The 20,814-nt window shown below is 49.6% G+C and overlaps 1 protein-coding gene across 2 annotated transcripts in view; it reads right to left on the bottom strand.

Annotated features, from left to right (window-relative positions):
* Window positions 1-1,069: 1,069 nt before the first annotated feature.
* The window catches only part of POLR3E (RNA polymerase III subunit E), a 42,008-nt gene continuing 22,263 nt past the window's right edge, over window positions 1,070-20,814 (bottom strand). For both annotated transcript variants that reach the window (XM_045195432.2, XM_024560383.3), the window contains 17 exons: window positions 20,155-20,270; window positions 19,647-19,729; window positions 17,821-17,928; window positions 17,418-17,464; window positions 15,624-15,743; window positions 14,445-14,530; window positions 14,141-14,185; window positions 13,973-14,064; window positions 12,889-13,009; window positions 10,083-10,164; window positions 8,866-8,925; window positions 8,621-8,778; window positions 8,253-8,314; window positions 7,225-7,733; window positions 5,123-5,200; window positions 2,928-3,053; window positions 1,070-1,864 (listed from right to left, as the gene is read on the bottom strand). In XM_045195432.2, coding sequence (XP_045051367.2) covers window positions 1,808-1,864; window positions 2,928-3,053; window positions 5,123-5,200; window positions 7,225-7,733; window positions 8,253-8,314; window positions 8,621-8,778; window positions 8,866-8,925; window positions 10,083-10,164; window positions 12,889-13,009; window positions 13,973-14,064; window positions 14,141-14,185; window positions 14,445-14,530; window positions 15,624-15,743; window positions 17,418-17,464; window positions 17,821-17,928; window positions 19,647-19,729; window positions 20,155-20,270 — 1,950 coding nt within the window. In that variant the 3' untranslated portion in view covers window positions 1,070-1,807. The remainder of the gene's footprint in view (window positions 1,865-2,927; window positions 3,054-5,122; window positions 5,201-7,224; window positions 7,734-8,252; window positions 8,315-8,620; window positions 8,779-8,865; window positions 8,926-10,082; window positions 10,165-12,888; window positions 13,010-13,972; window positions 14,065-14,140; window positions 14,186-14,444; window positions 14,531-15,623; window positions 15,744-17,417; window positions 17,465-17,820; window positions 17,929-19,646; window positions 19,730-20,154; window positions 20,271-20,814) is intronic.

Below are 20,814 nucleotides of genomic sequence, written 5' to 3'. Positions count from 1 at the left end.
CTTATTTTATATTCATTTTTACCTCAATTTTTGCTTTCCACTTATTTCCTCCTATGTTTCTTGTGTTTATTGTTCTGTTTGAATCCAATGTTTAATGCACCCCTCTTTGTTTATCAGTGTAACTATTTAAGGCTAGGCCCGAGCACGGCGCCCTGTGTTTTGCTCTAAGGTTGTGCTGTTTCTGCTGCACCACAAGGCATCTCCCCTTTGCAATGCGCTAACAACAACAGCTGGATATACTCCACAGTAAGTTGAGTAATTTTTTACTCCTTTCAGCCTCATGTATGTTAACAACTAGAACTAAAAGCATAATTTACAATCAACCTGTTAAAACTATGTTACCAAGTATTAGATGTTTTTTTCTTCTTTGATGGTTGGGGCAGGGAGATGCACAGGCCAAGGCTGTCTGAGACCATGAGGTATTCAACCTTTTGGTGCTTTGGAAGAAGAGTTGTCTTGGGCCACACATTAAATACACAAACACTAATGAAAACTTGATGAGCAAAAATAAAAGTTTTAAGTACATTTATGATTTTGTTTTGGGCTGCATGTGGCCCACAGGCCATGGGTTAGACACCCCTTCAAGTGGGGTGGTTGTTGCCCCAAATAGATAATGGTAAAGGCTCGGTAACCAAATTTCACATCTTGCACAACCCAACTTACTCTTCTTACTTTTTCATAATCTTCTGGGACTGCACTGTCCAATAAGGTCACCACATGTGGCAACTGGGCACTTCAATTGTGGCTAGTAAATTGAGAATACTGTAAGATATCAGATTTTGAAAACTTCATACAAAAAAAAATAGTGAAAATTTTTATTACATGTTAATGTTTTAGCCTTATTGGGCTAAATAAAACATTACATTTAAATGATTTCTTTTTACTATCTGAATGTACCTACTAAAAAACCTTTGTATGTGTGATGGCACAGCTGTGCTGAGCTGTGCTGCTCCCCAAGCTCTCCCTCCCACCTCCCCCGACACACACACACACACACACACACACACACGGCTCGGCACAGGGATGACACTCCTTCCTGTATCCAGGTAAAGACAGCAGCACCATGAGGCCAGGTTAGTGTTAACATTTACTTTAAAAATACACAAAATATAAATTTTTTACATCAAAGTGTGATAACCTTACTTATACATTGTTCCATACTTACCTGATTTTGTTTGCATCCTTCTGCAAACATTAAGAATAGATGGATTTGATTCTGATTTTTTTGCTATGGTTCATGTAAACAGTTGAGACTGCTACACAGAGTAGGTTGTTTTACAAGGTAAAGTGGCCACAGAAACCCAACAGTAAAACAATTCAATTTGGTTTAATGAAATTGGCAGAAGTTTTAGCAGAGAGATAATCAAAGACTAAATATTGGCTTCTAGGCATTTTAAATATTAAAAACCTTGAGGTTTTCTTCATCTTGTAAACATAACTTAGACCTCTGTTGGCATTACATTTGAAAAGTAATACTAAACCATGATTTTCATCATCCTGCCCCATCAGAATACACTCTAGTATGAGAATGAAACCAAAAAATAAGCGAAATACATCAGGAATTTCAACTTGTACTGCAAAGAAGGTCCCGATGGTTTCTTCTGGGAGCAATGCAACTTTAGGTGATCCTACCATGGGCTGAGTGAGGTCCCCTGTCTGCTGGACAGTGCAACGCCACAGGCCACGAGATGGTCAGTCCCTCTTGCTCTATGTCTTCTGAAGCAACTGAGACTCTACTTCCTCCTCTACTGGCTCTGCTGTCCTTCCTGGGGCTTAGATTCGCTGGGGTAGTAGTTTGTGACAAGTGTCAAGACTGTACTGTCCCTTTAAGGTACCACATGCCACCATAGCTTACACAGCAGTCCTATGGAGAGAGAGAGAAGCATGTTAAGGGCACTTCAGCAGCAAAGGTGGCTACCACATTCTGTGCAGAATTTCTAGTGACCTAGCAACGGAACACAAACAGGAAATCGAGAACTGCCCAGTTTCTTCAGTGTTTGGGCCTCAGGCCCCTCTTCCTCTCCTCACTGAGGTCTTAAGAGTGAGGAACTACAAATGAATGTGCTTTATAAACACAAAATACAAAAACCATGAATAAGCTGACCAGAATAAAGGTGCTTCATAAATAGTGTCACTATAAATGGCCTTGGATGTTTAAGACACTAGATCGGAATATAAGGTAACTGTCACCAGCTTTCCATGTTCCAGTGCTTCTGCAAATGTGGTATCTGGAGCACAGTCAGATCACAAAAGCATTATAAGTAGCAGTACACTTACAGACTTCAGCATACTGAACAAATATAGTTTCAAAAGGAATGTATTAGCCCTGGCCAGGTAGCTCAGCTGGCTACAGTGCTGTCCACAGCTCTGTCCACATATGACAAGGTTGAGGGTTCGATCCCTGGTCAGAGCACATACAAGAATCAACCAATGAATGCCTAAATAAGTGAAACAACAGATTGATGTTTGTCTATTTCTCTCTCTCAAATCAATCAATAAAAAATTTGTAAAAAGGAATATATTCAAAGGAATATTTGAATTAGAATATATTTGAATTAATATATTGTACTGAAATTAATTCAGTAGAAAATGAAATTCTACTGAAAATTAAGTAGTATAGGAGTTAACGTGGCTATGGCAGAAATCAAGAAAGTAGTATGAGATTCAAAGGAGGAGTGAAGTCAGGACTGTAAAGGGCAGGGATGACCCACTAGACCACATTTTTTGAAGGTGGAGAGTACATCTTACTTACTTTAGTCCTTCTGCACAGACCCCCCACCCCACACCAATGCCAATCATTACCAGTTTCTGAGGACCTGAGTTAATATTCACAGAGTAGCAAGAAAGGCACCGGACTAGAGCCCTATCCACAAACTGCCCGCCTCCATCTAAGACTCTGGGTGTTGTTATACACAAAACAGACGTACCTTTAGCACTTTATCCACCTCCTGTTTACTTAGATCTTCTCCACACTCCTGAGTCAACCGAGACTGGATCATGTTCCGGCGTACTCGGTAGTTTTTGGAGAAAATTTCAAGCAAAACCTGTCGATGCTTTCGTAGCAAAAACATGTTATCTCAGGAAGCAATCCCCAAACCAGAAATCTAAAGCTATGACCCTAACTCCACACTGCAATCTGTGATAAAAGTCCTTGCTCAGGGACTCTGGTTAAAGATGAACATGTCTGGCAATTTGTCCTCTCAAGACCCCCACGAAAATGAAGAATAAAAATAATGGTATATGCCTGAAAGAGCTGGTGAAGAGCTGGCAGAGCACAAGCAGTTTAGACACTCTTGCATCACAAATAGGAGAGAGTGCTGATGTAGCAGGTGGGTAAAGCCACCACCTAAACTACATGAAGTCAGAGAAAGGGGTAAGGAGTGCGTGGCTGAGAGTGTTGGCATATAGACATACATGGTATTACACCCCCAAATCAAAATTAAATAGGATAGAAGGTAGCTGAAACCCCCCCAAAAGGCAGAAAAGGTGTTCAGTGAGAGAGAAAATTTGATCCAGGATGTCCAATGTGGGACTTAAGATTTAGAAACAGGTAAATTATCAAATCTATCACATAACTTGACCTAAGAATGACCTGTCTAGTTCATTACTGACCCACCCCAGGGTTTACCTGGAATTATACTGATGTACAATACAGAATAAAGAAAAAAAATCTTTAAGTTTGGGATAAAGGGAAGGGTACAATTTAAAAGACCAAGGAGCAGAATATCATTGAGCAACTCTAAAAGCTTGAATCCAATGGAAAATATCTTAAAATCCAGAGGGAATATGATTTACCCTCTAAAAATTACAGCTCCAGACAAACAACACTTAAGGACAAAAGGTCGCCATTTTAAGACATGAAAGAATACAGACAACTCCTCTGCCCCTTAGGAGCTGAAATGAATCAAGGAGGAAGACATGAGATTTCATAAGCCAGTCCTGCTGGAGAGGCTCCCCAGGAATTGGACTCAACAACAGTATTATCGTAGGCATCTGTGTTCAGGAAACCATGCCAGTGGAAACAAGGAGTGGCATAAAAGAGCAATGTAAGTATAGCACGGTACTGATATTTGCTTCTACTATGATGCTACAAGCATTGAGACCCGATTTAACTATGTTCTCCCAACAGCTGAGGACTGTCGTCACCTATCGCCAAGGGAAGCCCATAGATAACGTCAGGTTGATATATCTAACAAATATATTTTGTATTTTTTAAAAAATGGAAATATACCCTTTTGCTGGTACCTTTTGGTAGTTAAAAAGTGACAGCCTCTGAAGAATGGAAATCGGGTCAGGCAGGGCAGGGGACAGTTTCCTACAAAGCTTTGTCTTACTAGATTTTTAAATATGCACTTACTACTTTTAATTATCAAAGTATTTCAAGAGTAGGAAACCCAAATGCCCCCTACTCTGGCCAAAGCACACAAGGTTGCTCAGGAAGACCGTTCCAGACTGCTCCCCACTTACAGCCCATCAAAGCCCCCCACAGGGGACCAAGAACTCAGTGGGGGCTCTTGCTGACTCCCTTCCCCCCACATCTTTGGAGTTTTAGCAATTAAACCTTAACCTTCACAATTTAGGGAAAACTTCTGGACCTCAGTGGCCATGACTGCACAATTACAGTCTGCTGGTTTAATTCACCTTCTGTCCACTGGACCCCCATGGCGCTTCCAATTTCTACAGGAAATGATCAATTTCTATAACTTAAAAATCCAGCAGCCGAGACCTGAGAAGGAATCCTTGTGATCCCTATTGCCAGAGGCCCCCTGAGCGATGGGGTCCACGGCGGTCTGCTAGCCAGCTGGACGTCAGAATCATCCAGGAAGCTCTGTAAGAAATTTAAGTACCTAGGATGCTACCCGATTCCTGATGAACTGAATTCAATGTCTGGGGTCAGTCCTGGGACTCGTCATGTTTTTTTAAAGGCGATTTGCTGGCCCAGAGACTGGCATTTGGGAGCCACTGACTTGGGCTCAAACTACTGGTACCTCCAGCCTGTTTGACAGCAAACAGAATATTTAGAATTGGGAGGGGCTAGAAAATACAAACCAAGACTGCACCCCAAGTCCCCCAAAGCCCTCACCCCTACAGGAACACCTCCCAGCAGCAAAAGTTACCTCACCTGATCACTCATGTCTCCAGACTCCCAGAGGGCAAACACCTTCTGCTCATCCGGGGAAGCAGCTGTCTGTGGGGGAAACTAACCAAGATCCAGGTATGAGCTGGTCTCTTGTCTTTACCACGTGGACCCACCCTCCCTGCCCCATCTCCTCTCTCTGGGAGAGCAACAGCCATCCCCTTAAGGGCCTTGGAGGGCTGCAATGACAGAAGCGTGACACATCTGGCTTGAAGCCCACAGTATGCTCATTAAGGTGGGGACATGGGCTCTTCTGTTTTTCCCCCTAGCTCACCTCTCTGTTTTAACATCAACGTTCTCCTTCCCTAAATACCAACCCTCAGATATGTCCTAAGAAGCCTCCCCCAAAACTCCCTGGGGAATCTGGGCTCCTTTTAGTCCCTTCCCACAAGGACTGTGTCAGTGGTGGGTTTGTGGCCCTGCCCACTTTCCAAGCAACCCACTGCACTGGGTTTGGTAGGGACTGGAGGTGGCCTAGGCTCTGGGTGCCTGGGGATGGGGAGCAAGGAAGATGGCACCTGGCACAGTGGGTTCCAGAACATAGGTAACAGTAATGGTTACTACCCCATATATAGTCTCATTTGATTATTAAAAACCAAGAAGATAGTGAAGTATTATGCCCCAAATGTCCATGAGAAAAGTCCAGATCAGAGAGGTTTACTTTCTGCCTCTGGCCACACAGCTATTAAGTAGAAGAATAAGAAGCTAAACAAGTCTGTGAAAGTCTATTCACTTTCCCTGGGCCTCAGCTCCCTTGTGTAAAAACATGAGGCTGGATAGACCTGAGGTCTCTTCCACCTTGGTTATCACTGTGATCTGGTCCCCACATCAGGATCACAGGGAGGGAAGGCAACAGGCAAGCTGCAGAGAAGGCCACAGTGTCCCACAGACACTAACCAGACCAGGAGGAAGGAGTGCAACAAGGGCAGGTCCTGGGGGCTGAAGCAGGGTATCCCTCACCTTATTCTCTCCTGCTGCCTAGGACAGCACACCTCTCCTGCCAGGCCAAGCTCAGAGGAAGGTGACCCTGCAGATAACTGGATCCATCTGTCAGGTGGTCAAGGAGCAGGGCCTCCAAATAGGGCAGGCCCCCAGTACCTTCTATAAGAGGCGGCCCCATGCCACGAGAGCCAATTCTCCTACAACAGCCCAACCAGCCTGGCATCCAGCCCAGGGTCTCTTATCCTAGTTTCTGTTCCTTGCAACCCAGGGATGGACCTTTGCCTCAGCTCACCCAAGGCTACAGATGCTTCTGACCTTGGACTGCTAACATCAATGCTCCCTTGTTAAGAGGTGGCGGCAGCCTACCTCACCCCATTTGCTGCTAGGCCTGGATTGAGCCTGGGAGGAAAGAATAACCAGCACAGCTTCCCTAAGGCCACAGCCTGGCGCACTCCACCCTGAGCTAAGGAAATGATCTCCAACACATGCTCTGCTCCTACATTTCCTGCACTCTGGGGCCCCACCAACAGCAAGACAAGAGGCTTGGCCCCAGAAATGCTAACGGAGCCTCTATGGACAGGGAGGCCCTCCAGGACCCAGGTACAAGCTGGGGACTCTGGTGAAAAGCTCAGATCATCTTAGCTGAAGCAGAAAGTACTTAAGAGCTGGAGCCACTATGCTGACATTCAGAATCTAGCTCTGTCACTTCCTGGGCACTTGACCTTTAAATAGGTTCACCTCACTTCTCTGAAACTCGGTCTCCTCAACTGCAGGCTGCAAAAATCAACGATACTAGAAATCATCCTAAAAATGGCAAAACTGACAGGAATGAACTGAGGTGCAGGCAGTGGTGCTTGGCCCTTATCTGAGTCCTCTGACAGAAAAACAAACGTTCGTCCACTTTAGAAGAAGGTGCAGAGCCCAAGACTGGCCGGCCCAAGGTCACTCAAGGCTACCACATGACAGCCAAGATTCCAACCCAGGGCAGTGGTCTTCTCAAGTCCCCACCCTCTCGCTGGCAGGACTCAGGCCACTCCAGAGCACCCTGAATTCCTTCTCTCTTTGGCTCCTTTCTGCCATCCACCCTCACTCCGGGGCAGAGGGTAGCCATGTGTTTACAGCCCCACAGCACAGGCCCCACTTACAGGCACCAGGATCTGCTTGCAGCCAGAGGCCAGCACCGTGTCCTGAAGCATTCGGTCTGAGATGCCACTGAAGAGTGTGTGGCCCGGGGGCAGGCTGGCCAAGTGCAGGTTGAAGAGGCGTTTCAGCTCACTCAGTGTTAGCACAAACTGTCTCTGGAAGGTGGTTTCCACAAAGGCCCGCAGCTCCTGGGCCACTGGGGTGCTAGCGCAGCCGGGGGATGGGAGCCCATTGAAACTGTCCCCACCTGCAACCCACCCAGCAGGCACCCCATTGGTCAACCTGCTGTGAAGGTCCCCACTGGGGGTGGTGTCCATGGGCTCGCCTTCCTCTTCTTCCTCTCCCTCCTCACTCAGGGGCTCCTCCTTGATCCGCACACCAGGCAGGGCCCCAGACGCCCAGACCTGCTCTTTCCTCTGCTGCAGCTCCTGTGCCAGCAGCATGGAGTTCTGCTGGGCTCTGCTCTTGGCCACTTGGACCCGCTGGTCCCCAGAGACCAGCCCTGCAGGCCCTGCGGGGAGAGGAGGGCTGCTTAGGAAGACAGAGATTGGCCAGCGGAGGTCCTGAGACAAAGGTCCACAGCCCCTCTGCCCCAAGGCCAAGCTCTTCCATCCCGACAGGGGACATTCTGCTGTCTGGAGCAAGGGGAGAGGAACAATGCAGGCCAGCTGGGGCTGTAGCAAGTGGCCCAACCTTGCTTTACCTCAACCTTACCTAAGAGGGTTTAGCTACCCCAGCAGTGAGGGAAGAAAGAACTGGGAAAATCAGTCTCCCATGCGCAGCGATCCAAGCCAGGATGGGTTAGTGACGAGCCCGGCCCCCACCCCCCACCATCTCCTGGCAACCCAAGAGAGCAAGCAGATCTCAGGAGTCTGGGACCTAACACCATCCCAAGTACAGAAGTGCTCAGTCCCTGCAGCTAAGGTCAGTGGGAAGGTAATAAACCCTTTTCCCATACATCCTGTCCCCAGGCCAAGCCCCGCTGAGCCCACTGTCAGGTGACAGCCTGCCCAGCCAATAGTCTGCACACCTGATTGTCCATCCAGCTTCTTTGGCATGGTTTCATTCACAAGGTTATAAACTTTTTCTAATCTGAAAAGAAGAGTAAACACTTAATCCTAAACCATGTCCCCATCATGTAAGCCATCCCACCAGACACTGTGTGCTGGGACCTCTGGCAGCCCTGCCTGCAGGGGACAGGCCCACCCACCCAGGCTCTTGCTCCTGAGGGCCCCGCTCCCTCCACATGACAAACATTCTGCCCCCAGCAACGCTGTGACCAGCAGGGAGTGGCTATGTCAGGCCTCCACTGGGATTCTGGGGTCAGCTAGCAGTGCTGACCTGAGTGTGAGTGAGGCATGTGGCCCCAAATCTGCCTCATGCCCAGCAAGTCCTTACTTGGCCTGGATGCCCGCCCATAGCATGTGCTGCCGTTGGACCACATCTGGGTGCTTCTTGATGAACTCCCCATCAGGCGGCAAGACAAACTCCCAGCCTCTGTTGATCCTCACCATGGCCATGTGTTCCAAAAAATCCTTTACATCCTCTGCACAGAGCTGGGGGTGGGGCAAGGATGAGGTTGGCTAGCCTCCAACAGCCAACAGCCACTCCCCCGCCCCTCCCTCCAGATTGACATCACTTACTTTTGTCACTGTTGCCACCTCTTTCCTTACCACCCACCGGCTCTGCGTGAACTTCCACATCTAAGGGAGAAAGAAGTATGTTTCCAGGAAGCAGACATGGTGCTCCTGAGACTCCCCTGAACCTAGGCCACTGTTTGGGTACCTGGGGTCTGGCAGACTTGGGTGTGGATCTGGCTGTGGGCAGTCACATCAACTCCGAGACCCTGATTTTCTCCCTTGTAATGTAAAGACCCCCAGGGTTGTCTCCTTCAGGGGGGATAGCTGGACCCCACCCACCTCTACCTAGACCGCAAAGACTCCCTGGTCAAGGATGTCTTGCCCATTTGTCACCTACAATAACTCCGATTTGACCAGCCCCTCTTCCAGGCACCCAGACCAGACGGCATCTGCATGAACAGAGAATGGCTAACAGGCAGGGAGGGGCAAATGGTACACGTGCAGGGTAAGCGAACCTGGGAGTGAATACACACTGCACTCTGACCCCCCCAGAGACAAAGATAAAGCACACAGGCCCCTGGACAGTGACTGCCAAGGAGCTGGGCCAGTCAGAAAAAGAGAAACCACAGACATACTCTTCAGCTTAAGGCTGCCCTGTGTCACCAGGCCTGCCCATCACAGGTATGGTGGGCACTCTAAGGAGACAGACTAAGCAAACCCGAGAATACTGCTGAGGCAGGGACTGAAGTTCTGGACATGGTCAAGGAGCAGCTGGGTGGTGGAATGGAAGGATGACCTAGCTCTGGAGCTGCAAAAGCCCATGGCAACAATGAGAACATGCCCAGTACTCTGTAAACTGGGAATTGTCAGCCCTGTCCAAAGTGAGTGCAGTTCAGGGCTGTGGGTCAGTCATACCAGACTCTCCAATTATTGATAAAGAGCTAGAAATCTGGTCTGCATCATAATTTTGATTTGTAAAAATCAACAGCCAAATCAAAAACACCACTCAAGCCAAATGAAACATGCTTCTTGGACAGAATCCACTCATGAGCCACCAATTTGCAACTCCCAGCGAGAGAAACTCAAAGGTTCATATGAAGCCAAGACTCTAGGATTCCAAGAGGAGGAAGGAGAAAGGCAGAGTCCAGAGCCTCCTGCCCTGCCCACACATACTTGCCCTTTGCCCACAGCCAAAGTCCTAGAATCCCTGTGCTGTCCCCACCCTCCTCCCATGGCCACCTCTCCCACAACCCCGGAGGCCAGAGCGCCTGGACACTTACAACAAAGTCTCGGCCCCTGCAGAGCACCTCGGCGGGCACACCACTGTGAGGACTGGAAGAGTCCTTGGGGTACAGGATGTCACTGCCAATGAGAGTAGGGGTGGCAGGTCAGCCTCTGTCTTCAGCCCTATCTGACTCCTGTCCCCTGCCCAGGCTCCAAGTGAAAGCCCAGATCTCTTTCCAATATGGGCTAGCACAGGCTTGGGCCCGATAGCCCCCCTCAGAGCCCATGCTGTCCCCCAGGAGCCTGGCTCTTGTGAGCATATGTAGGAGAGAAGCTCCCTTCCCCCACACACCTATCCCTCACAATCCCTACCTGACGCCCCCCACTCACAACTGGCCCAGCCTCAAGGCCCACTACACAGACATGAAGGGCCCAGGGGCTCAAAGCCAGATATAGCCAGCCCAGGCCTCTGGGAAACCAGTGGGTCCCACATGGAAAGCAGGTGCAAGCTCAAGAGAGACTGGTGGTGGAGAGGGGTTGCAGGGCACGGGGCTGGGACCTGGACAGGCCCTGAGCACAAGTTGGGTTGAATCCTTGGGAGAATGGGGCCATCATGAGGCTCAGAGAACTTCATGGCCCAGAGGCGAATGAACAGGCTCTGAGGCTTACTACACGCATTTCCATAGCACAACTGTGATCCTCTTGCCCAGGAACACACAAACCACCCCCAGACACCCCATGCCGTTGGGGCCTCTGCCCCTGATACCCCACAGTGCCCCCCACCCAAATCCTACCTGGCCACCAACTATGACCCATCCTTCAAGGTCAAGCTCTGTGTCCACCCCCTCCCCCCTGTCCCCAGAGTTTCATAAAAACTCTCTGGGGACAGGGACCTGGCCTATGTTATTCATTGCTACCACAGAGAGAGGAGGTAGCTGCTGAACAGGTGTTGAATGAACGTGACCCAGGCCCTTGACCTCTACATTCAATGTGCTCGCTCTTGCCCCTCCAATCTGAGGACAGGGACAATGTCTGAATGAGAGTGCCCCACAGGTCAAAGGACAAGCAATTAGACACATTAAACAAATATACGAGCTTTACATCATCTCCTCACAGGAACCCAAAGAACAGGGCAAGGAAGGGGCATTACAGGCCTTGGTGTGGCAGTGAGGGCAGCATCAGGGCAGAGATCACAGCAGGACCTGATAATATGAAAGGTCCCGGAAGTCCTACCTTCAAATCACAGGGACAGACCACCAGCAGCACCAGGAGCACAGGTGGCGCTGGGCAAAGCTCCAACCCTAGCTGTGTGAGTCTCACTGCCAGGCTTTGGCAAGTGTCTGCCTCTCTGGGCCAGTGTCCTCCGGTGTATAATGGGATGACGCCTGGATGCTGTTCATGCATGACATAAATATACACAGGGCCCCATCTAATGAATGATATGCCATCACAAAGGTCTTCTATAATTAAAGCACAGGTACATGAAGCCTGTGCTTCCAGTGAAAAGGTGCCACCATGTGGCCCAGACACAAATATACTTTACAATTTACTTAGCTAACCAACTAGGAAATGATGGACTTTTTGCAGTGAATTACTTTCTTAAAAATTTGTAACCATTTTTTGACAGATTTTTCACCTTAGACCGTACTTTATTACAAGTGAGTACTTTAGCTCAGTGTGGCTCAGCAAACTGAGCGCCAATCTGTGAACCGAAAGGATGTGGGTTCAATTTCTGGTCAGGGCACTTGCCCAGGTTGTGGGCCAGGTCCCCAGCTGGGGGTGTGCAAGAGGCAACTGATCAACGTTTCTCTCCCTCTCTTTTTCCCTCCTTTCCCTTCTCTCTAAAAATAAATCTTTTCTTAAAAAAAGTGAGTACTTTATATTATATCATTTAGAACTAATATAATTCAAATGCACATAAAAAGACAATCACACTGTATTTACCAAGGGTCTCTCCTGAGCCAGGCATTATACTGAGTACAAGGGAAGTAGGGGAGTCAACACAGACAGCTCCTACCCCCTTGAAACTGGCAGTCTGGTGCAGGAGGCAGACAGACCAGTGGAGGAATCCCAAGAAAAGAGAAACTACTGAAAGTCACAAACTCAAGATCAGTGAACTGCAACAACGCTCATCAAAAAAAACTTCACCCTCAGGCACATCTTAGTGAGCCGTGGAAAGCCAGAATGAGGGGAAATCTTAAAAGCAGCCAGAGGGACACAAAAGTAGAATACCTTCAAATGCTATACCTAGAATTTACACCCAGTAGAAAATACCCTTCAGGAACCAAGCTGAAAGAGACATTTCCAGATAAACGAACACCAAGGAAATTCACCCCCTGCAGACTTCATTAAAAGAAATACCATGGCATTCTTTAGCAGAAGGAAATATCCCAGACAGAAATTCAGAGACATAGAAAAGAATAATGAACAAAATCAAAAGGCAAATATGTAAGCAGATGGAAAGAATACTGACCAGATAATATAATGTCTTGTGGGGCTTAAAGTAGAGAATTATACAAATACAACAGCAAGTGCGTTGGAAGACATGCATAAAACATTTTGAGTTCTTTGAATTATCCTGGATGAGGGTAAAAAGCAGCAGTTAATATAAACTGAGACGAGTCGTGAATGCACGCTGAAATCTGCAGGGAATCACTAAACAATTAAGAAAGGGTAACTTCCAAATTAACAGGAAAAACTGGAATAATGAAAGAATCCAGTAGGAGGTAAGAATGAATATAAAATGCAGTGTGGGCAGGACAAACAGAAAGCACTGTAGTAGATTTAAACCCCAAATATCAGCATTCACATTAAACTTAAGTGGATCAAGTGCTCCCATCGAGGGGCTAGAGCTGATCTTACCTCTTAACCACCCAGTTTCCTTGGACTAACATTGCCACCTTTTGGATGCCACGCAAAACAGCCACGGAGTCAATGGAGGGGCCCAGGAGGCTCATCAAGTTGGCGAAAGGCATAACCTTCACTGAGGATACAGAAAAGGGAAGTCTCAAGAGGGAAGAAGAGCTCTGGGCCGTCCCCGTCCCCCACCAGGTCTGCCGTGTCAAGTTCACACAGCAGCCCCAGCACATGCATGACAACCAGGGTACCGGTACAAATAACAGCCCACAGGACCCTGGAGGAAATGCCTATGAGGAACTGGGTACCAAGAGGCACACCCCCTTCTACTCATGCCCAGAGGTTTCAAAACTCCCCCATGATCATCTGGCTAGTAAATGGCAGAGCGCAGGACTGGACCCCAGAACGGTCCAGAGTCCATGCATGCACTTAACCACTGTTCTCTGTTCACCCCAACTACCTGAGCCCCCTGCCCAGGTGAGCAGGGTAAGGCCTGGGGAAGGCCCTCAGTCCTCTGTAGGCCCAGGCATAGCTGGGAGCTCCCCTCTGCTCAGGCCCCAGAGATCCCTGAGTGAGCCCCAGGAAAAGAGCCCAGGGCCTAGGGCTCAGCTCGGAGGGGTCAAGGTTCAGGTTTCCCAGTCACCAGCTTCCAGTCCCTACATATTCTGGCCCTCGAAGGTTCAAGAAAAACCCCAGTCCCTGCTGTGTGGGTGGCACAATACAGCACAAGTGAACGTGTTTAAGACTGTACCTCATGTCCACACACAGGGCTCAGCATTAGCCTTCACCTCAATGAACCCTCATCTTAGCCTCCAGGAGCTACCTTAGTCCCATCTTAGAGATAAGCAAACTAACGTCAGGAAAATGAGTGACCTGCCCAAGTTCACAGCAGGGGAGTAATGAGGGCAGCATGGAAAGGCTGACCCCCGAGGGACGCCAGTTTGCTGGAGAGCATCCTCACAGACCAGGATGCAGATGAGATGAGAAGCTGGGCAGCTCGGGTACAGGGAGCCTCTGGCCTCAAACTTGGTCCTCAGTCTGTGCCAGACTTAGGAGGTGGAGGATATGATGAGCAAGCGTGAGCACCCACCATTCTTCATCAGGATCTTGATCTGATCGGCCAGGGGCAGGGTGCGCAGCTGGGCCATGGACAGGACGTTGCTAGGGGCCACAGGTTTGTCTCTGTTAGAAATAAAAGCACTGTGTCAGAGGCGGCAGGCAGGGAGCCATGGCGGATTGTCCAGCCGCCTTTACTTACTTCTCCTCCTCCTGGCTGGGTGGCATCAACATCATGAGGTAGTCACTATGGAAGAGAGGAGAGGGCAGGGTCAGCAGCCCCAGGGCATCTCCAACCCACTGTGCCCATGAGCCCATGCTGTTTCCAGGCTGGAGCCTCCTTACCAGCAGTCAGTGAGAGGCCCATCCCTACCCCGCCCCCAGCTAAAAAAGGAGGACCAATCTCTTTGACATGGGGCCCACTCCCACAGCCCTCCCCCAGTCTACAGAAGGGGCCACAGTCCCAAGGGAGGACCCACACCAGTGTCAGTCCCAGCCAGGCTCACCTGGGTGACTTGACAAGCTCTGTGTTCTCGACCCCGTTGGAGCCCTGGCACAGCAAGTACTGGCGCTCGTGCTCAGAACGGCTGTCCTATTGGGCGGGAGGAGGGGCGGGGAGGACCCTTAGCTGAAGCCCCAGGCCTGACAGCCCCATGCCCTCTGCCTTCCAGTTCTCACCCCTGCATCACTATGTTCCAGTCGCCCAAGGCTGGCCACGGGATCACGTGCAACCCAGTAGGTTCGCCTCTCCAGGCCTGTGATGTGGCCTCAACCAACCACCTTCCAGGCTTTATGGCTGCACGGCCCCAGCACTGCGCTCAATGCCCTGTCTGTGTGACACAGGGACACTAGGAGCAGTGACAAAAATGACAGCTGACATTCGGTGAGCACCTACTGCGCGCCAGGCTCCGTACCAATGGCTGTATGTATACTAACCCACCTTTCCTCAAAATAATGCTACCAAGTTAGGTCCTACTATTATTCCCATAAGAAAAAGATTCAGAGAGATTAAGTAACTTGCCCAAGGTCACACACTAGGAAATAGCAGAGTTTCTGGGAGTCTGAGTCTGACCCTAAATCAAGCCTCTGTCAATACATTTCTCCCAGGAAGGTTCCAGAAAATCAGGACTCCACCCCAAGAAAAATGCTGGGGACCCTACCCTGTGGTGTGTTGGGAGCTAATACTCAGTTGCTTCCCTCCCTTCATATGTATTCAGGAACTAGGGTCTCAAGTCAGTGCATGAGGTGAAAACCAAGCACAGTAAAAACCACCCTTAGCAGGGAGTATGGTGACTCTGGCCATGTGAAAGGCGGCCAAATGAAGTGTACTTGAGTTGAGGGCCCACAGTGCATGAAAAATTATGTAACCAAACCCCAACCTCACTCTGAACCCAGCAAGATGTTCACGCTGGGGAGAGCCTGGGGCTGCGCCCAAGACCAGGAGCAGCAGACCCACCCCCGCCTCACACGCCCTTCCTCTGGGGTGCAGAGTGGATCAGCTAGCATGGAGGACAAACTGCCCACCAGACTTAACCTCCTTTCCCTGTGGTGTTATCAAGTGGCCACAACTGAAGTAAGGTGGAGGTGAGATAGTGAGGCCACGCTGCCACACTTCCTGAGCACTGGGCTCTTCCCCCAAAACTCCGTGCTAGGAGGGTCAACAGTGGCCTGAGGACCCAGCTCACCCTCAGGCCGTAGTAGTGCAGGTGGACCCAGGGCTCCTCAGCGTGCTTCTTCTGCAGGAACTCATAGGACTGCACACGGCGCTGGCGAGCCTGCTCCGACTCAGGCCGAGAGAACCGCACCTAGGGGATGGGAGGCAGCATGGCCTCAGGCCTCAGCCCCACCAGGAGGCCAGATGACCCCACATCTGGGGCATTTTCCACTCCCACCTTCCCCTCATTTCCTGACACAGGTCTTTTAAATTCAGTTCTAACCATGTCCCACTCTGTGATCTGCCAACACAGTCTAGGAAACAGCTTTTTCATGGTACTGCCTGCCTAATGCCCAATCTGTTTCCAATCACTGTTGGCTGCACCCACATTTTCCTAAGAAAAAAACAGTTCCCCTTTAGTTCCTACCTAAGAAGATTCTCTGCAAACACACACTCCCAGCTACAAGAGTGGGCAGGTAACTCAGACCTGGACAACTTGTGCACCAAATCCTCTTAGCCACAGGGACTGGTTCAGGGCTGGCCAAACCAGTGAGTCCAATCTGAAACTACTTAGAAGTAATGGAAAAAAGTTTACTCTCCCCTGGGTCTGAGAAGCTGGGAGGAGGTAAGCCTGGAGCTGGGACAACTCTCTCTACCACTGGGGACAGACACCTTGCCTAAGAAAGATGCCAAAGAGAAAAACAAAACCTAGAGATGGAGAAATCGGTCTCAGTGAGACTCTCAGCACCTAAATTCAACCATACCTAAAGCTGCCCCTCAATTTTTCAGTAACAAGAATCAATACATTCCATTTATTCAACTGTGCCATTTAGATCTGGTGTCTGTTGCTTAGAGTTCAGATGGAGCCAAGTTGCCAGTCACCTCTCTGTGAATGGATTATAGAATTCAGGGACTCTACAGGGGGCCTCGAAGGCATACAGGCATCTTTCAGTAACGCGAAAGGTCACCAGTTTGATTGCTGGTCAGGGCACCTGCTTGGGTTGCAGGTTCAGTCCCTTGTTGGGGTACGTGTGAAAGGCAACCAACCAACTGATTTTCTCTGCCTTTCTCCCTCCTTTCCCCTCTCTCTACAAAGAAATACATTTAAAAAAAAAAAAGGACCAGAGTCCCCAAGAAGGGAAAGAGTTATCTAAGGTCATCCAATAAGCTCCTGAGAGAACAGATGGGTCCCCCACATTGGTTATGCCAGAATTCACTACGTCTTCAAGGATATGCAAACATTCATAACTTTAGCCACACTATGTACTGTCCACATCATTTGTGCAATATTTTTCTTTAAATACTTAATCATTTTAATCTAAATATACTTAAATGGGGGAGACTTTATAAGCCATACATGGAAGGTCAATATTCTTCTAACAATCTTTAAAACACAGAAATAACTATTAAGATAGGAATTCTTCAAACATGCACTGCTTAAGAGACAGAATCACATGGTAGTTAACACGGGGCTGTGGCCCTGTCAAAGCAAGGGTGTCAGGGCACAGGCAGTGTCCGTGTGTGCACTGGGTCCCTGAGCCCCTGGGCCATGGCTTCCTTTTCCCAGCAATTCCAGGCAAAGCCACACACCTGGGGCTGCCACCCTATTTACAACTGGGACAGCTCGGCTGGGCAGAGGTAAGGCTGTCTCTCTGGACAGTCCAGCAGGAAGGCTCTGAAGAACACATACTGTTTCTACATCCGTTTCACACAGAGTGCACATTCTACACAGACCCTCCTGCTCCTGCTCCTGCTCTGTAGACCACTGAGCTACATAACCAGCCCTGCTGCCTCCCTGCACACTCCCTCTCGGGCTGGGGCTCACCGTGATCTGCTTCACATCTTCTTCTGCCTCGTCCTGCGAAGAGTCCCCTGCAGCAAGAAAAACCAGGCCTGCTCAAAGCCTCTAGTGGAGCCCCCATTTGCCGCTCTCGCCCCCGTCCCCATGGAGGCCCCAAGCAGAGGTGTCTGTGAAGTTTCCTTCTAGATGCAGGTAGATGAATGTCAGTGGTTCTCCAGCTGGCGCAATGTTGCCTTCACCTCCACCCCAGGGGACAATGGAAATGCAGAGACATTTTGGGGGGTGAATACTACTGGTACCCAGTGGGTAGAGGCCAGGGATCCTGCTAAGTCTACAGTCCATCCCTTTAATACTTTCCCCATGGCCAACCCATCCTGCCAAGTCACAGACTGACAACAGGTTTGGGGGGGCAGGGGTCAGAGCTCACCCTCATTGGCTACCTCCCTCTCTCGGTGCTTGGCATCTGCCTTATCCAAGTAGGAGAAGCTGGGTCGCAGCTGCAGGATGCCGTGTAAAGGTGTCAGGTGGAGCTCACCTGACAAAAGAAGAATTGCTTGGACCTGACTCTAGGAATTGAGCCAACCCACCCAGCCTGGCTCAAGGCAGTCCCAGACTTCCCAAAGACCTTGGTCCAAAGCCAAACCACCTCCCACCTCTGATCCTAGAGCCCTGGGACCACTGGGATGACCCAACTGGCCCTGCTGGACACAGCAAACACACAACTGGGTCAGAACACAAATCCAGACTCAAAGCCACTTCCTTAAAGCCTGCCTGCAAACCCTCCTCCACATGCATTCAAGGCTCTCTTGACCCTCATCCCACTGCCCTCCCTCCAGCTGCTTGCTCTGACCGCAGCAGGCAAGTAATCTAAAAACACACATGCTCTTTCCCAGCCAGGCCTTGGCTGGAACTCCCTCACTGCCTTCCCAATCCCATATATACCCGGAGTTCCTCCCTCTCTCATCCTCCCACCTCTTCCTGCCAGAATCCCACCCATCCCATTAAATCAGCTACTGCAAATGTGGCCAGGGAAGTAGCTCCTGAGGTGAAGGAGCATCTATACAGTCTCTGATGAAGGTCATGGCATTTCCCTGTGAACCAGACCGTGCCCTGGGAGGCAGTGCACAAAATCAATTTTACAGATGAATATGGGCTTCAAAGAGAAGAAATCAGAAGCTAGAGCTCTGTGAAAGCTGTCTGGACCCCAGAAGGAGCAGAAAGCTCAAATAAGGAGTAAATACATGGGTGTCAGATTCTGGTTTGGGTGCCAGAATGTGGTGTTAAAGTAAAGTATAATTACTTGATGCTACTTTGATCCTATTCTGTTTCCTAAGTGCTCTAATTTGTTTCATTTATTACTTCATAAACTCTAAATATACTTCCAGGACCTTGTACTTTGAAACAGCTTTGAGATATAACTCACATGCGATACAATATACCCACTTAAGCCATACAATTCAATGTGCTCTAACTTTTGGAATTGTGCAACCAGCACCACAATAAATTTAAGAACGTTTCATCATGCCCCCCAAAGCCCTGTATGCATCATGAGTCCCTCCGCAGCCCCTGGCAACCACTCCTCTGCTTTCTGTCTCTGCGAACTGGTCTGTTCTGTACATTTCATAGGAATGGAATCACAAAGTGTGGCCTTTATGACTCGCCACTTTCACGTGGCCCATTGCTCTCCAGGCTTATCTGTGGAACACGTATCCATCCCTCACCCTTTGAGATGACTAAGATTCTACTAAGTGGCTACACTACATTGTCATCCGGGCATCAGTTCATGGACAGACAGTTGGATGTTCCTTTTTTCGCTATCACGAATAATGCTGCTGCGAATGTCTGTGTACAAATTTTGATGTGGACATAGCTTTCATTTTCCCTGGGTAGATGCTGTGCAGGAAGAAATTGCTGGGTCATAAGTACCTTGTTTTTAAAACATGAATCTACTACCTGTCTCAAAAGTTATACTGGGTATGTCTGTGTCCCAGGAGGACAATGACTTTGGAGCCCCGTCCCTGTCAGAACAAGCAATGAATGACTTGTCAGAAGTTCCCCCAAGATAGTCAACTCTGGTCCACGTACAACCTGTTATTTGCACAAGCTGCCTGGCCCTGTAGGTGTCTAGCATTTGGGGGAGGAGGGTATGGACACCAGACTAGGGCAGGCCTCTCCCCATCCCGGCCCCCGCCCCACTTTCCTCTGCCATCAGCCTCCTTGCTCCATAGAGCCTAGGGTGCCCAGCTGAGGTACCTTGCCTGTAGAGTGCGGCGGCATAGCGGGACGTGTTACTGGTGGTCTGGGAGGAGCAGAATGTCTGCTTATCCATCAGCTTCCTGAGAGCACAGGGAGAATAGGCGTCCAGGGGAGGAAGTGCCTAACCCAGGCCTGGCAGGCACAGCCCCTCCACCCCAGATAACTTCCAAAACCCAACAGCCAGGGACCAAGCCCACAGGACAGGCTACGTGTGCTACAGGAGGGAAACTGGGGCAACAGAACCCAAAGCTTGTGTAGGCCCCAAGAGACAAGCAGGAGATGGGAGCCCCCACTCCTCTCAAGGTGCCTGGGAAGAACTTGGTAGGAGGAACCTTTTCCCAGAAGATGTGTCTTGCAAGGAAGGGACTGCACTAGGCCCAGCTGCTCCACTGTGGTTGCTGGTGGGGAGCCCAGCCGTGGCATATAAGGCCTCAGTGTCTTTAAGTCCTTTGTAAGGCTCACTCTGGAACACAATGAAGCTGGAGGCCTGGGGCTGGGGACTCACGAGGAATATGTGCTGGTCTCGTCTGCGCAGGCACCGTCCACATTCAGCGCAATCTGCTCCCCTTTGCTGCGGCAGTAGTTGGGGTTCAGGGTGTCAATGGCCATCTCAAGCTCTACCTAGAGGTAGGAAGCACCCCCACCACCAGCTATGAGGACCCCCACCCACGCCAATCCTGGCCCTACCCAAAAGTAGGACACATGTCCCTCCCCAGGGGCATCTAGGCTTCAGTCTATACCACAGAACACAAACGCCAACTCTAACAGAAAAGGCCAGAGTAGTTTTCTTGTATAATAGTTTGCCCCTTCCCCCAAGCTCCACTCCCAGAGATCTATATCTGGGATTAAAAATCAAGAGGCTTCTCATAAAAATCTTACTTCCACTTTCTCTTGAAAAGTCAGTGGCACTGGCAATACTAGAAGGACATGTCTCTGCGGCAATGGGCCTTGCGCTGCAGCCGCCCCGGCGCCAGGTCTCCAGCTGTCCTAGTCCCCACCACTCTGCCCCTTCAAGGCCCTGGATGTCTCACTAGGCCTGCTTCACACTGGCCCCCACCATACCTGTGAACATGAGCCCCCAGTGCCTTTTGCTAACTGGAATCTCACTCTTCCTGGCCTCTCTGGAGCTGCCCGCCCTCTTTATTTCTGGAAACTCCTCCCTTTC

The sequence above is a fragment of the Desmodus rotundus genome, chromosome 1, assembly GCF_022682495.2.
Source record: "Desmodus rotundus isolate HL8 chromosome 1, HLdesRot8A.1, whole genome shotgun sequence".
Lineage (NCBI taxonomy): Eukaryota > Metazoa > Chordata > Mammalia > Chiroptera > Phyllostomidae > Desmodus > Desmodus rotundus.
This window is presented reverse-complemented; position numbering and strand designations above follow the sequence as displayed.